Source organism: Hylobates moloch, unplaced genomic scaffold, assembly GCF_009828535.3.
Source record: "Hylobates moloch isolate HMO894 unplaced genomic scaffold, HMol_V3 SCAFFOLD_4, whole genome shotgun sequence".
NCBI classification, from domain to species: domain Eukaryota; kingdom Metazoa; phylum Chordata; class Mammalia; order Primates; family Hylobatidae; genus Hylobates; species Hylobates moloch.
The window spans coordinates 163,423,879-163,441,609 of NW_026652279.1; the positions used below are offsets into that span (position 1 = coordinate 163,423,879).

A 17,731-nucleotide genomic window follows, 5' to 3' on the forward strand; every position below is an offset into this window, starting at 1 on the left:
AAATGAGTTAGATGACAAATATGTAACAAACATATCTTGGCTAAATGCAATCACCAGCGTGTAGCACAGTGTATTTCCCAAAGCAGGCCTCGTGAGTGAATAAATGAGATTGAGTAAAATAACTATTTTTTAGATCTTTACTGCATTAATGGATATCTGTTTCATTGAATTGAATGACAAGTTGCATAGATAGAACAACATTTTCTTACATGTTTTCAGGGTAAAATAATTTTACGGTGGATTAACATTGTATCTTTGGCTGTATGTTAATACAGCTTTCAGAAGGACAGAATGTACTAATGTTAATCAGTTTTCCAACTGACTAGGCAAATAAACTAATCAAGGAGGAACTTCAAAGTCAAGTGGAATTGCTAAATTCTTTTGAGAAGAAATACAGCGATCCTGGCCCTGTATATGACTGCTTGGTATGGCATGATGGCGAAGTTTGGAGGTAAACTTCATGTATTTTATAGATCTTCATTTACAAATATTTTCTTTTCTACTCTGAAAAACATTAAATGCTCAGAGCTGCACAGAATTTTGGTTTATTCATGATGATATCACTCAGCAAAATCATTTGAGGGCCAAATTGGCATCTAGGTAGTTTTGGACAAGCCCCTTGAACTTCTAGTTATAATTGTTAACACTAATCCTGACTTATCTGATTTAAATAAACTAAATAAACTTATTTCATTAATAATTTATTAGGATGTTGACCATCCGTATATTTGGAAATGTTTCCTCATTTGTTAATTGAGATAGTGCTGCTTCCAGGGCTTTGTGAAAATTAAATTTGATGTTTCTAGATATAGTAAGCAATCAATGTATGCTATTGCTGCTGCTGTTTCTATTACTAAAACTAATAATAGTAATAATGCGATTTATGCTAAGTTACCCATCATGTACGTTTTTCAGTTTCTTTTTTAGTGCCTTATACACTGCATATGTGCTGCTTGGAGTTGGTTAGTCTGCATGAAAACAGGAAGACATTGTTAATACAGATATTTAGCCATATGTGTGCTGTAGGATTTCTGCAAAAAAAAAACAGGGACTATTTCTTAAACTCGTAGTCAAGAATTACTTGTAGTCTGCGTCCCTGCTTATATGCAAAGAATTGCATCACAAGGTGGGGCACATACAGATCATGCCATGACTGCTTCCTCATTGCTCTCACAATTGTTCACCTTCACTGTGCACTCCTTTAAGGAGGGTTCTCCTCCCATGTGTGCAGGTACTAACTCATCTTTCATCAAGGGCGTATACAATGTTCAGATGAATCAGAAATTTCTGCTCAATTTGGGGATGATGGTGTTAATAAAATAACTGCACATAACTCTTTCAATCTGGATGATATTAAATATTAATGCACTTTTGTGTGTATTCATATATGTCGTTTTGTTGTGTGCACATGCATACACGTTTTGAAAAATTATTTTCCAGAGGCTTTATACAGAATAATAAACCTTGATACATCCACCATCTCGGGTAACATGATACAGTCACACTCAGTGATAAGCTTTAGGTGCGTTTTAGTGTCTGAAAGGAGGCAAGGTTAAATTCAAGGAAAATGCTAAATACGAAACAGAGTATATTTAGGAAAGTATATACTACAAAAGAACTTAAAGAAATACTAAAATATTAGCAGGGATTGAGTAGTGAGGCAATAGGTGGTTTCATTTAAAGTGTTTGCTCTAGATTCTGAAAACACCGCAGATTACTTTGTCCTAGGAAAAGGAATCCGGAGTCAGGATGTCCAGGGTACCAGTGTGTGTTTCCACAAGGTTTCCTTGGTCTTCAAGGTACTTGATAAAGTGACTCACTTGTAGCGGTTTGTTGACAACTATTCTAAGAGTTTTGTTTAGAACTTTTGAGTTAGAAATGAAATTTAATCTAACATTAAATGAAGTAAAATCTGAAATCTCAATAACATTTTAGAACATTTTATTATAATAAATGAATATAGCATAATTATACTTTCAGGTGGTACTAGATATAATGTCACTTTTTTGCATAATACAGTATATCCTATAGGGCCTTGATCTCAGAGTTAGATCCAAAATTTTTTGAAGACAACCTTGAAGATCCCAGGGTACATAAGGTTAATCCAGTCCTGTCTGCAGATGTTCTCATTTCACATTTCAAAAATGCCAACCATTTCTGAAGGGAGGGAAAGTGACCTATTCTTTAAGTACCTTGGGTTTTTTGTTTTGTTTTGTTTGATGACAAATGTCCAGTCTGTGCTCTCCCTGCCACATTTCTGCTAATTGTTAAGCGTGTATCTCTGCACTTAACGGGTGGCCTCAGATGACTCTGCTCTGAGCATCTGTCAGGATGCAGAGCCTCAGACTCACTGTCACTCCAAATGGAACAAAAACTGGTTGAGAGAAACAGTGTTTACAGAGGATTACATAAAGGAGAAGCTATTAGTTGATTTCTTTACAGTGGATTTTGACCTTGCTTATGTCATGTTTCCTTTTAGATTCTTGATGAAAGCTCTAGATTCTTTCCATAGAAAATTGAGGGATATGTGAAAATGTGGAGAAATACATAAAACAAAAGCCTTTTCTCATCATCCTCCCCACTTACATGTACCCTGCTCTGTGTATGAGCCTCATTTTCATATCCTTTCTCTGTATTCTAGCTACTACTTGAATTCAGTCAGCTAGACCTTCAGAAAGTTATAACCTTGCACCGCATTCATAGTTGTCCTCTGTCGTGTTATTTAGAGAAGTCAGTAATAATTTATGTTTTGATGTGTTGGTTGTATTGTTGAGTCACTCCAATGATGGTGGTTATAAGAAATTGACCTGTGGAATGTGTCACTGTATTTGCTGTGAGAATGTTGTTAAGGATGATGATTTCGTTAATTCTTTAATCATGTGGCAGATGTTATTGAGTACCTTCTTTGTACCAGGTTGACACCATAGAAGCTACTCCATGGACTCTAGACTCCATGGAAGCAAGTGTTGGGAACGTCTAAACCAGTCTAGGAAGCATCAAGAAAGATTTCCCAAAAGTATTAATAACATCTTAAATTGAGACTTGAAGGATCATCACAGTAAACTAAGCAGAGAGGTAGAAAGGGTGGGGGAAAGATCCGGAGGATGTTGGAGGAACTGTGAGAAGTTTGGTGTGGCCACAGAGGATATGATGGGAGCAGGAGGTGAAGGAGGTGAGCAGAAGGTTATTAGGGGCCTTGCCCTGGAGTTTCAGTGTTAAGAGCCGTTGGAAGACATGGAAGGTTTTAAGCAGGAGTCAAATGTAGGGGCAGAGCAGGCCATCAGCTCATCAGGCAACAGTGGTAAGGAAGAGACGGTGGAAATAGGCGGACACATTATGGAGATGGGACTGTGCCATTAGATGGGCTGGGGGAAGGGTAGAGGGAGGACTTCGTAGATGACTTCCAGGATGGATGCTGGCCGATTGCATACATTTGGGAGACAAGTGGTACTTTCTGTAGCATATGGAAGATTTGGTGACATGCACTTTACCAACTAATCTCAAGCCTGATTCTGTTTAATATGTGACTTGTTTGCTCTTTGCTTCATTTTCCCCATAAGTGTTTAGTTTCCTATACCTTGGTATATTCTGTATTTGAAATGACATCAGTCATATTAGGGCATGCGTAAAAACAAATTTTTAAGAATCCTTTTTTCCAAGGTGTTGTAATTTGTTAATGAAATATGCTTCAGTATTTATGATAAATCTCTCTGTGCTCTGCCAGTAGGCTTCCATTAATTTACTTGGCAATTTTGACTGACTTGCATAGCTTGTTAAAATACAGTTCTTGCATTTAAAACATACTGAGAGCTAAAAACATAATATTGAACTTTTAATGATGTTCATTTCATTTATGACTTTTTGAATATTAAGTATATTTTGTTTTAATCAGGCTATGTTCTAAAGTGTTTGGAATATAATTTAAAAACTATTTTAGTTAGTAAAATGGAAAAAACATGAAGGAAGACAACCATAAAATAATGTAGAAAATGCTTTTTGTGAGAAATAAATTTAAGTCTGTTATAACTATAGGACTGAAGCTCAGTAAAATTCACCTAGTTTCAAAGAGTTTGCTGTTAGATTCTTGAAGCCATTACTAAAAGAAGCAGCTGGAAGTTAGACCTAGGCCATGTGTCTGAACTATCCTAAACTGCTCTAAAACTCTAAGCCAAGTTTTAGCTCTAATTCTTAAGAGTCCAGGTGGTTTTTAACCTAGAGTTTTGTGAGGGACAGTATTTTTAAAGCACTTTGTGCGTGATTTAAGAACTGGTTCCTGTATGCTATCTTACCTAATCCTTACTGCCCACTCTATGAAACAGGCTAAAGCAGGCAGTCATTATATTTATATTTCTTGTGGTAGAAGTAGTAGTATAGTAAAATAGTGGAGAGACTATGTTACATGATTTTTAGAAAGGTAAGAAAATAAATTTTACTGTCTCCATTTCTTTTTAATTAATAGAGCCTGCATTGATTCTAATGAAGATGGGGACTTGAGTAAATCTACCGTGTTGAGAAACTACAAAGAAGCCCAAGAATATGGCTCTTTTGGCACAGCTGAGATGTTGAATTACTCCGTTAATATATACGATGATGGAAACCTGCTCTCCATTGTGACCAGCGGAGGTATCCCATTTCAGATTGACCAATGAGATATAGATTTATGAGGTGATAAAGTGGTACATTGCGATAGCCCACAGCAACCTTCTAGAGAATTTTAAGCTAGAGATCCTAGCTAAAGGACTAGGTCCAGAATCATAAATGTGATTTGATTTACCTGCAAGATGTTGTTTTTTAAGGTCATAACCATGTAGGATCCAGTCCAAGAATATAAGCATGGTCCAACATCAGAAAATCCATCAATAGGCCAGGTGCAGTGGCTCATGCCTGTGATCCTAGCACCTTGGGAGGCCGAGGTGGGCAGATCACCTGAGGCTGGGAGTTTGTGACCAGCCTGACCAACATGGAGAAACCCCGTCTATACTAAAAATACAAAATTAGCTGGGCATGGTGGCACATGCCTGAAATCCCAGCTACTCAGGAGGCTGAGGCAGGAGAATCGTTTGAACCTAGGAGGCAGAGGTTGCAGTGAGCTGAGATCGTGCCATTGCACTCCAGCCTGGGCAACAAGAGCAAAACTCCCATCTCTCAAAATCCATCAATAGAATTTATCTCATGAACAGCAATTTTGCCTCGAAATCTTAACTCTTCAGAAATTCACCCATGAGTACAGAGAATCAGATAAAAGAATCCTCACTACGGCGCACTGTGTGATTTCAAAAAAATTGGAAACTAAATACCTATTAACAAAAAAATAGATTTTTTAAACAACTGTGTGTTATTCTTACTATGAAATACAGTCATCCTTTGGTATCTGGGGGGATTGGTTCTGGAATGTCCCTCAGATGCTCAAGTACCTGATATAAAATGACATAGTGTTTGTGTATAACCTACACACATGCTCTCCCATATGCTTTCAGCATCTCTGCATGACTTCTAATACCTTATAGTATGTAAGTGCTATATAAATAGTTGTTATACTATAATTTTTTAATAATTATATTTTTGATCTGTGGTTAAATTGCATCTAGTTGGTGCAGAACCTGTGGATACAGAGGGCTGAATGTATTATATAGCAATCAAAATGCTGTGTGTATAAACCCCTAATACATAAATTATATTGAAAAAATATGTATTGATGATGAAACATGTAAAACTCTAAAACATGCCGAATAGTACTATGCAGTGTTTATGGATATGTGTGTTTATATGGTGAAAATGTTAAATATATAGATGGAAAGATTATGCACACCAGCTCCAGGATGGTGGCTACTTCTGGGGGGAATTCTCCCTCCCTGGGTTGGGGGAGAAAGGAGAATGAAGTGGGATGACTTTAACTCTTTAACGTCCCCCTCCTACCCTCCTACCTCCCAGTTCATTGAGGTATAGCTTAAGTACAAAAACTTCACATACATACATATACATAATTTGATAAGCTTTTATGTAAATATATCAATATATCCAGGAAACCACCACAATCAAGGTAATGAACATACTCTTTATCCCCAAAAGTTTGCTCTCTTTATTATCCAGCCTTTCTCCACCCACATCCCAGGGAACCACTGATCTGTTTTCTGTCACTCCAGATTATTTCACACTTTCCAGAATTTTATGTAAGTGGAATAAAACATACGGTTTTCTTTCCTTCACTCAGCATAATGATTCTGAGATTCATTAATGTTATGATTATAAAGTTGGCTCTTTATTTCTGAGTAATAGTTCTTTATATAGCTACACCACAGTTTGTTTATCTAGCTTCCCATTGATGGACATTTAGATTGTTTTGGTATCTGTCGACATATATTTTTATTTATTTTGGGGCTAATAGCTGAGAGAACCAGTTGGATATGGTAAATATGTACTTAACTTTTTTTTTTTTTTTTGAGACAGAGTCTCGCTCTGTCGCCCAGGCTGGAGTACAGTTGGCACGATCTCAGCTCACTGCAGCCTCCGCCTCCGCCTCCCAGGTTCAAGTGATTCTCCTGCCTCAGCCTCCTGGGTAGCTGGGACGTACCACCACACCTGGCTAGTTTTTGTATTTTTAGTATAGACGGGGTTTCCCCATGTTGGCCAGGCTGGTATCAAACTCCTGACCTCGTGATCCACCCGCCTCGGCCTCCCAAAGTGCTGAGATTATAGGTGTGAGCCACCACGCCCGGCCACTTAACTGTTTAAGAAATATCCAAGCTGTTACCTAAAGAGGCTGTACCCTTTTCACTTCCACTGCGGTGTATGAGAATTCCAGGTGCTCTATATCCTCAGCAACACTTGCCGTGGTCAGTCTTAATAGTGATCATTCTAACTGGTGTAAGGTGTTTTGGAGGAAAAAAATCACATTAAAATTATGCTTTCCCAATTTTATCTGGGGGAAGAAATAAGAAAGCCAGAATCCACAACACTGGGTGAATGTTTTCTTGCATGACAACAGCTGGCCAGAGCAGGGGAGTCTCAGCATTGCTGCAGACCCTGTTCAAAGCCACCTAGAGATGCCTGCCTACTTCTCCCCGAGCTCCAACACACTGTAGTCCCCAAACATTAAGGCCCAGTGCCAGTTGTCATTTATCATTGTGCTTGTATTATTGTTTTTCTGAGAGTAGTGGGATATTTCTCTATATTCATGTCTTTTAAGAAACTTTTTCACTAAAAGGCTAGTTTTTTGTTTTAGTATTACTTTATATATAACATGTACAAAAACAGATACAAATCACAAGTTGTACAACTCTTTGAATTACCACAAAGTGGACACTTGTTTGTAACTACAACTCAGGTCAAGAAATAGAACATAATGAAACTCCTATCATGCCCCTTCCTAATCAGTAACGTACCTCCCACCTCCTACAGTTAACTACTATCCTGATCTCCATTGCCACATCAGTTTGGACCATATGATGTTGCTGTTTTTGTGATTGGAAATGATAAAATAGTGGCAGTTTCAGTTTATATGAAAATTCAATATCCATTTTTGTATGTGACTTCTTTAGTTCAGCCTTATTTTTGTGAGCTTTATCTCAGAGTACATAGTAGTAGTTTATATTTATTGCTGTATAATTGTCAGTTCTATGAATTGATGTACATGTAACTATTTACTATTAATCTTGTGGTTGTTTTTAAGTTTTTGAATTTTATAAACAGTGCTGCCGTGAACATTTTTGTGGGTGTCTTAGTTACATGTGCACACATTTTGGTATTGTGTGTAGCTAGAGGTAGGATGGCTGGTTCATAGGCTGTGGCAGTGTTCAGCTTTCACTCCAGCCAGCAGTGTATGGTATGTACTTCCATCCACACTTGCTTTGTCAGCCTTTAACATTTTGGCAATTCTAAAAGGTATGTAGAAGCATCTTTTTGTGGCTTAATTTGCATTTCCCAGATGACGAATGAAATTAAACATCTTTTCGTGTGTTTATTTGCCCTTTGAGTATCTTCTTTTATAAAATGCTTTTTCAAATGTTTGAAGGGGGGATTCTCCCTTTTTTTATTGTGAATTTGAAAGATTTTCATATATTCCAGATATAAGCTCTTTGTCAGCTATATATGTTGCAAATACTTTTCCTAGTGACTTGAGTTTTTGCTCTCCATGAACAAGGTAGCAGAGTAATGTGTATTCTTTTTATCATGATTAATAATATGCAAATTGAATTGAATAAACTTTCAGTCCATGAGAATGTGTTGTCATTTCCCCACCTTTGTGTCTCTAGGAGCTCATGGGACACATGTAGCTAGTATAGCTGCTGGACACTTTCCAGAAGAACCTGAACGGAATGGGGTAGCTCCTGGTGCTCAAATTCTTTCCATCAAGATTGGTGATACAAGACTAAGCACAATGGAAACAGGCACAGGCCTCATAAGAGCTGTGAGTGTTTGTGAGTTGTTGATTCAGAAGATTAATGACTAATGATCTTGGATATTTTTAGGTTTATAAGTGCTCCTGGTTTACCAAGAATACATTGAACTATATATAGTATACAGGACTTTAACAAAGCAAAAATATTTACTAATTTATTTCTAAATTATTTTTATTAAATATTATTAGGATAAGTTATTTGGCCTAACCTTTGTGAAAGAATTACTTACTTCATATTCATCATTTCTAGCAAATCTCCTAACAAGCAATTTTGACATACTTAAAAAGAATGGCCTCTTAGCCAGCTTTCTCCATCAGCCTAAGAGGAGTTTAAAACCTCGGCTAATATTCTGTACGTCATTTTAACGTAGGAAAGTATATTTAATTTTAGTGATTTTTCAACCTAGGAAGGACCATTCCATTCCCTCTACCTCTCTCCCCCTCTAACCCCACTCTTTTCTAGAAATGCTAGTTTTTTTTTTTTTCTTTAATGACTACTTTTTTATGTGTCTCCTCCTACCTTTTTGTGTTTATGTGCTTATGTGTCCAGGTATATGGTGATATGCCTGGAGGTAACTTATAAATTAGAATATGATTGGCTAAGAAACTATAGGATTATATATATGCCCTTATTTTACTGGCTAATCTGTTTCTGTAAATTGCTGCCTAAACTAGACTCTTAATCTTTTTAATAGATGATAGAAGTTATAAATCATAAGTGTGACCTTGTCAACTACAGTTACGGAGAAGCAACTCACTGGCCAAATTCTGGGTGAGTGTTCCTTGACAGTTGTTAGCTATAGAACCTTAGCTAGTGAAGAGTATTAGATGTTTTTCATAAGTGGATTGAATGTCACAGTGGAAGAAAGAACAGTTGCAGTGGTTAAATGATAACTGTGTGTCTTGTAGGCCTCATGCCCCCATTCCTGTGGTCACATCTGTGATGATGTTAATGCCATTCACTGCACCATGCCTGAAGTCTCAACCCTGAGCATTCCTATGCTGTCCTTTGTGGCTCTTCCTTGGTTAGGTCTCCCTCACAGTTCTTCTGAGATATGCAACCCACAGACTCCTCTGGTGTTTTTTCACTGTCAGATGCACTGCATCCTCACTTCTCTTCCCAGGCAATTTAGATCTGACAGTCTGTCTATCATTATAATTACTAGTTCCACAAGCACTCTGAAGCCATCCTCAGTTGTATGTACATACCCAACAGACCCCCAGACTTTCTGAAATTTTGCTATTCTCTTTAGTGACTTGCATCTCATCTGCAAAACTTACTGTTGGTTGCATATATTCACTAACTCGGTCAGTTTTCACATCTCCTCAATCCATTCTAGTGTGTCTAGGATGCACCCCCACTCCCCTCCTTCCTTGTTGCCTTCATTGTCTTTTTGCTGCCGAATCCAGTGTCATGGCCTTGACCTAATGTTACCTTCCTTTTTCTCTTCATAGTAGTACCTATTTGAAATTACCTTGAATATTTACTTATTGATCATCTCTCCCCTATTCCCATCACCAAGCTATCATCTGGTTTTTGAGACATCACTTTACGGTCCTTGTAACATGCACCCTGTTATCATGAGTCATTTCATTCTTCCTGCTTCTCTCACTTCTTTATTTTACTTAAGCGTATTTCTTTCTCTACTTTAACTTTCATCCTCTTGAAGTCCTCTTTCGCTAATATTATTGCCTTTCTCAGATACTCACAGTTACAACTTTGAAGGGCCCTGTGCATGGCTGTGTACCTTTTTAATGTTAACTTCATTTTTTTCTTCATGGTATAACCTCATCTCCTTTACTTAATGTCAGTAAATTTTTCTTGTTTGCTGTCAAGTTCTAAGCAGGTTTCTTACACTTTAAAATCTTGCTCTTAAGTTCTTCCTAGTGCCTTAGTTACCTTTGCCACAAAAGATACTGGTTCTTTTGGTCAATTTCTACTCATAATTGTATGTACAAATCTTCTGAGGTGTGTCTTCAGGACTATGTTAACTGGGGGATGGAAATAGAACCATCTATTGCCCGAGTCACTACTAATATTTTACTACCTTGTGGTATATTTTCATATATATTGTTTTGCATCTAGCATTTTTCCCACATTTAATTTGGCCTTATAACTGCTTCCCTACCCTAAAGCCCAAGTAGGGTATATCACTTAGAATGGCTGTATCATGTTCCACCAAGGGTGGATGTACAAAAATTTATGTAACCATATATTTAAACAAGGTTTTGGTACTATATACACTTTGGGAATAGAGGCCGATTATATGTTCAAAGGAATTCTCTCTTTTTCAGGAGAATTTGTGAAGTAATTAATGAAGCAGTATGGAAGCATAATATAGTTTATGTTTCAAGTGCTGGAAATAATGGTCCATGCCTGTCTACAGTTGGTTGTCCAGGTGGAACTACATCAAGTGTGATAGGTTAGTTTCCTGTTTTAGAAATAGATTTGTTTAGAAACAAGCAAACAAAAAACAATAGTTAATGAAATGTTACCTGTATCTCTGCTACATGTAAGACACTGTACACCTTAAGTGTGTCCTCAGGAAACTTACAGTCTAGTAGGGGAACCAGCACATCTAGAACTGACTGTAATTTAAAGTGGACTGAAATAAGTGGTTTCATAGAAATACACATGCATGCTTTTAGGTGCATTAACATATTTAGTCTGTAAAATAATCCTGGGAGATAGGTATTTTGTATCCAAAAGCAAAGTTCTTAGTAAAATGTCTGGTACATAGTAGACTTTCCTTGTTTCCTTATTAAATTTTATTCTTCCATTGTATTAGAGCGAGGACTGGTGTTGAGAGATTAGGCAGTTTACTCAAGCGAACAGTGGATTTAGAATCAGGATCCCCATTTGTTTTCTTTTCTTAATGATTAAATCCATCCCACAGGTGTTGGTGCTTATGTTTCTCCTGATATGATGGTTGCTGAGTATTCACTGAGAGAGAAATTACCTGCAAATCAATATACTTGGTCTTCTAGAGGACCTAGGTAGGTGCAGGTAGAACACGGGACCATTACATATATTTGGTTAAACTTTACATTGTTGAGAAGGGCAGAGTTTTAGATGAGTTTGCCAGTTTTTTTCTGTTGGTTTTTACTTTTTTTCAGTATTTTCATTTTGATTAACAGTCTCATCTCAGGGACAGATAATTAAAATAAATGAAATAGTTTCATTGTTACATGGAGAACATCACTATTCTGAGTATAAATTCTTATTCCTATGTCCATAATTCTTCATTTATAAGAATCTAAAGAAAAAGTAGAGACTTGGATATCTTTATATAGTAGTGATGGCCTTGTTTTAAATAATTTTTGACATTTGAACTTTGGTGAAATGAAAGCCCTAAGCTTTTATAAAGCATCACAGTCATAGGGCCCACATACCTGTGGCTCATGTTTTTGAAGTTATAACTTACTTTGAGCAATTTTGGGTGAGATCCAAAAGTAAACAAGTTCTGATTGAGAAATGAAGTTTATCTCTTTTGGTTCCCTGAAGCCCCCTGAACTACATTTATCTGATTCTGTGAACTGATTTTCTCAAGAGGTATATTAAGTCCTAATTTATACCATCAACAGGTACATGCACCTTCTGAAAAATAAAGCCTATTTTAATTCATCTCTTTGGAGTTAATTTATAAAAAGAATAGACTTTGAATTTAGTTTAGCAAATACCTTAGTGCCTACAGTGGGCAAGGCATAAACGAACAGTTTGTGATCTGAGTTTCAAATACCATTTTAGTATGATGGGACTCCAGAGGTGGGAGCAATCACTTGAACCCTTCATGGAGGAGATGGTATTGAAGTTGGCCTTAAAGGATGGGTAGGATGTTGAGAGACAGAAGAAAGGAGTTCTATATTCCAAGAATAACATGAACCTAAAGATGAGCAGGTTTTAGTGTAAAGTTTTTTGAGGACATAACTAGTAACTGAGTATGTTTGAAGTATAAGATTAGTGGGGAATATTGGAAGATAAGAGTAGAAAAATTGATTGTGCTCAGGTGAGATGCAGTAATGTTATATTCTTTGAGTTACAGATATCTTCCTCATTTTCTCTAGGTGATTTCCTCTTTAAAAAATAAACTTAGTAGCTTATTATAAAATGTCATTGAAAACAACCAGGCCGTGGACATCCACATGGATCAGAAAGCTTTGCTTTGCACTGTCATTGTAGACTGCCCCTGCCAGCCCAGCTAAAGACACTCAATAAGAGTGGCTTAGGAGAAAAGCCAAAAGTCAGCAAAGCTTGATGTGTTTTATGTTCAGTTAATAAAAGTGTAAAATTATTAAACTTATTCTCTTCTAAAACTGAGTTTGGAATTTTAAGTTTTATCTTATTGTCAATGTAAAAACAAAGTATTAGAGAATGTTTAAACCAGCCTTTGCTGATACTCGCCATAGAGCATTTAAAGAATTATTTTAAGAAAACACCAAGGAGTTCATGAATTATGGGGGAAGCTTTGATTAAAGTAGATACTGATTCACAAACCAGATGTTCTAAGAATTGAATTTGTTTCATTTTTCATAAACATGAAATATTAGAAATAATTTGCTTTAATTATTACATTAGATGGTACAAAATATGAAACATTGACTAATGGTCACTGAACAGAGCATGTTCTGTAATCTTTGAAAAAACGCTGCCTCTGCATCAGCATTGACTGAGACACACAGCATCTACTGACTTCCAGGCATTTGCACGTGTGGCATATTTCTTAAAGACGTATTATCAGATGTCTGGACTGGGTGCAGTGGCTCACGCCTGTAATCCCACCACACCACTTTGGGAGGCCAAGGTAGGTGAATCACTTGAGGTCAGGAGTTCAAGACCAGCCTGGCCAACGTGGTGAAATCCCATCTCTACTAAAAATATAAAATTTAGCTGGGCATGGTGGTGGGTGCATGTAATCACAGCTACATAAACAGGTCGTGAAGTTTTATTATATATTGTAATTGAGAAGAAAAATATTATTGGCTTTTTTTTTAATTTTAAGGAAACATTTCCGTTTCGTAAGACTTTTTTTTTTTTTCTTTCCTGAAACAGAGTCTTGCTCTGTCACCCAGACTGGAGTGCAGTGGCATGATCTTGGCTCACTACAACCTCCACCTCTCAGGTTCAACCAATTCTCCTGCCTCAGCCTCCCAAGTAGCTGGAATTACAGGCACTCACCACCACACCGGGTTAATTTTTGTACTTTTAGTAGAGATGGGGTTTCACCATGTTGGCCAGGCTGGTCTTGAACTCCTGACCTCGTGATCTGCCCACCTCGGCCTCCCAAAATGCTGGAATTACAGGTGTGAGCCACCAAGCCCAACTAAGACTCATTTTTAGAATACTGATTTAAACACCTAGAAATGCTTTATCATTTACTACTTTAACAGGCTAGTGGAAAATTAATAAAGAGCAATAAGTAGTCAGAATTCATGACTCTTTCCAGTTATTTTTTCCAATGCTATCAAATACCAATGCTCATTCTGAACACCATTAGGCAATATAGTGCAAACAAGACTGTAGAAAATCACCCTAAACCTTGTTATCTGTGATATGTACAGGTGACGTATTGATGAACATCCTTTTGGTCATTCTCCCGTGAATTAGTGGGAGATGACACTGTTCAGGCACTTTTGTAGCCTACTTGTCATTCAGTATTACATTGTGAACATCTTTACAGGTCAACAGATATTTACCAAATAATAATTGCTCTAAGATATTTCCTAAAAGAGGTGCCGTCAGCCCATTTCAAGAGGAATATATATGTATTGCTTTCAGTTCTCTATAAAAATGTAAAGCCAAATTGCTCTAATGTTTCTACCCAAGAGTAAAAATAGATCACTCAGTTGGGAGAATGGTATAAGGAGAGTCTGGCAGCCTCTGTGGGGAATGTATGGCCACTTTGCCAGGGAGGTGGAAGTAGTGTGCTATTCTGTGCCATTCCTTCTTTACTTGGGGCAGAGGACAGAGCTTTGTTGGATGATAATGTGGTTATGAATTCTAAGGGCTTTAATTCATCAGACTTTGCTTGGTTGAAGCCCTCAGCTGGGCAGTCCTGTTAGACTTGAGCTGTCCAGTATGGCAGCAGTCAGGGACGTGAGGTTAGTCTGCGTTAAGATGTGCTGTAAGTATAAAATGTACACCAAATTTCAAAGACTTGGTACAAAAAAAATGTAAACTAATTCATTTTTCTTTTTATCTATTAATTACATGTTGAAATGCTAATATTTTTGCTATGTCTAGTTAAACATATTAAAATTAATTGCATTAATGTCTTGTTAGCTTTTTTTAAGTGTGGCTTATAGAAAATGTTAATTTATATGGCCCACATTATATTTCTATTGTACAGTGCCATATTAGACCTTAAACAGAAGGAAAGTTTCTTATTACAGATAAGAAAGAAGTACATTCATCAAAGAGTCAGAACAGTGACATTTATTTTCTCTCTCTAAATATACCTGACACTATGGCCTGTCACACATGCCCAGATACGTATATTACACACAGACATTTCTGTACACTTCCAAGGAAAAAATAAATGCTGCCTATGGGAAAATGGCTATGCTGGGTGTTTCCCCCATTGATTTTTCATAATATCTTTGTCATTATTTGTAATGAGTGCAGTTAGTACATAGTGTTATACTATTGTATTTAACCAGTGGCCGTCTTAAAAATGCCTATGTATGTTTAGCTTTCACCATCCTAAGCAAACTTCAATGGCTTTCCGTTTAGTGCTGACGGGGCCCTTGGTGTGAGTATCAGTGCACCAGGAGGAGCCATTGCTTCTGTTCCTAACTGGACACTGAGAGGGACACAGCTAATGAATGGAACATCTATGTCTTCCCCCAATGCATGTGGAGGCATTGCCCTGATCCTTTCAGGTAAGCGTGTTCCTTATTGTCCTTATATTATTGCAGACCGATATTTTTGTTTTCTGAAGCTCTCGTGGTAAGAACATGTGGTAGAATTGATAATTCCCTGGGCACAAAGTAGAGTTTAAGGTAACGAATAACTTATATGATAATGATAATTTGAATATGTGTTTATTCAGTAGTATATTTGTTGGCTGTCCGCTGTTAACAACTGTCAAGCAGTATTTTAGCTCTGGGGCTAAATTAGTGAACAAAGCATCAAAAATACCTGCCTATGTGGAGTTTATATCATTATATATGTATTATAGTTGAGATAAACAGACTTTGGACAAAATAAAAAAACTGTAGATGTTGCATGTTAGAAGTTAATGGATGCTGTGAGCAAAATGAAGTAGAAAGAGAAGGATTTCTCGGAGGATGCACAGGATTAAATAGAGTGGCACTGGGTTTAGCCAGGACTCAGATTTAGGGTAGCCAGGCTGCTGTGAAGCTCCCTCCTCAGAAACGTCCCTCTTTAAGTTGTCTCTCCTCTGCCTCCTTTCTTCACCCCTTTTCTGACCCACACTACAGTTTCTTCTGCTCACCACATCTCCTCATCATGGCCTGTCCACACTGGTGCTACCAGCATAAGCCTGTGATGATGTACCACTCTCAAGTGCTACGTCCTTTTCTAGGTTGAGCCCACACTCTTAGGATGGATCCTAACATGACCCTCTTTCTAGTTCTCTTCAGCCTCACCAGTTATTTCAAGACCTCTTGGCCTCCATCTTTGGGTGTACTGGACTCTGCCTTGAAGTCCTTTCTGCCACATCGTGGCCTTGCAGACTCCTGTACATTTTCTAAGAGGCGGCTCATCTTTCAATTCCTCTGATGGAGCTTCACCTTTTTTGGATTCTCACAAAACTGGTCACTTCCTTGATTTGCTGTTATAACTTCAAAATGTTTCCATGCTTGTGTTGTGTCTGACAATATCATCAATGTTTATGTGTTTGATGAGCTCTGGAGAGGACAAGAATGATACAGCACTCCTCTTACGAATTGGTGGCCTCCATAGTCTTCCCATAAAACAGTAATTCCCAACCTGGCTGTACCCTAGAATCATCTGAGAGTTGTTTAATACATGACAATCTCTGGGACAGTCCTCAGAGGTTCTGATTTAATTGGTCTGTCATGAGACTTCAGCATCTTTTTTGCTTGAGTTCCCCTGGGGTTTATAACATACAGTTGGGTTGAACACCACAACCAACAGCCATCTTGTTTAACCCAGCAGTGTTTTAAAGAAAATGTCATTCACATGCTTTTAGGTATCTGCTTTGTACATTTATATTACGCCACAAAACCCACACCAGAGTCTCTGCCCACCACATAATGAGAACACAGTGATTTTTGTGGAATGAAGCCTTCATATAATGCAAGCAGTTTGAGTCAGACTGTTTAGTTCAGGTCTTCAAAAAAAATTTTTAAATGAGTGTTAGAACACAAGACATTAAAACCAGAGAGTCTACAGGTGATCAATCATACTGGTGGGAGGCTAAGGTTTCAGATAGTGAGTGCTACACTACCCGTTTTTGTTTCTTAATTTTAGGTCTGAAAGCTAATAACATTGACTACACAGTTCATTCAGTCAGAAGAGCTCTAGAAAACACTGCAGTGAAGGCTGACAATATAGAAGTATTTGCTCAAGGACATGGTATTATTCAGGTAATGTTGCCTATATGAAAAATGGGTTGTAAAGCATCATTGAGATAATATCTTAGATATTATTGGGTAATATTTTGTTTTATAACAATGATTCAGTATATCTGAATTATGGATTATATGGCCATAGAACTATAAGCAAAAAGGATAAACAAATTTTGTAGTTAAGACAAATTTGTTGCACTAAGATCAAGAAATGTAATAGATGGATGCCATGTAGAGGTTAGAAATTCAAAGAAATCGAGGTCAAAAACTGGCCAATCATAACGGCCTAGGGATTAGTTCCTAAATTTGGTCACTTGAGAATAACAGTGTGAATAGAGTGGAGTGGAAGATGTGACTGGTATTGTTTCTAAAAATGTAGAATTGTCCTCTTAGTTGAGGTACTAGGTAGTTTTGAGAAGTGAATATAGCCACTAACTTTTTGTTTTACAACTGAAATAAAATTGATTGGTGATTTGCAACAAAATAATTTTTTGACCCAACCATTTATATCTTACCATGTATATTCTTTTCACTAGGTTGATAAAGCCTATGACTACCTCGTTCAGAATACATCATTTGCTAATAAATTAGGTTTTACTGTTACTGTTGGAAATAACCGTGGCATCTACCTCCGAGATCCTGTTCAGGTGGCTGCACCTTCAGATCATGGTGTTGGCATTGAACCTGTATTTCCAGAGAACACAGGTCAGTAATAGGCTGGCAGTAAGCTGACGTATTCCCATTTGCTATTTGAATGAGTGGTATCATAATAAAGAATTG

At 37.3% G+C, this 17,731-nt stretch overlaps 1 protein-coding gene across 1 annotated transcript in view; it reads left to right on the plus strand.

Annotated features, from left to right (window-relative positions):
• The window catches only part of TPP2 (tripeptidyl peptidase 2), an 84,882-nt gene that overhangs the window by 24,789 nt on the left and 42,362 nt on the right, over positions 1–17,731 (plus strand). Inside the window, exons 2-10 of the mRNA XM_058438172.1 lie at positions 327–451; positions 4,460–4,623; positions 8,253–8,407; positions 9,094–9,170; positions 10,694–10,821; positions 11,296–11,395; positions 15,129–15,277; positions 16,854–16,969; positions 17,488–17,656. Of these exons, the coding sequence (XP_058294155.1) occupies positions 327–451; positions 4,460–4,623; positions 8,253–8,407; positions 9,094–9,170; positions 10,694–10,821; positions 11,296–11,395; positions 15,129–15,277; positions 16,854–16,969; positions 17,488–17,656 (1,183 nt within the window). The remainder of the gene's footprint in view (positions 1–326; positions 452–4,459; positions 4,624–8,252; positions 8,408–9,093; positions 9,171–10,693; positions 10,822–11,295; positions 11,396–15,128; positions 15,278–16,853; positions 16,970–17,487; positions 17,657–17,731) is intronic.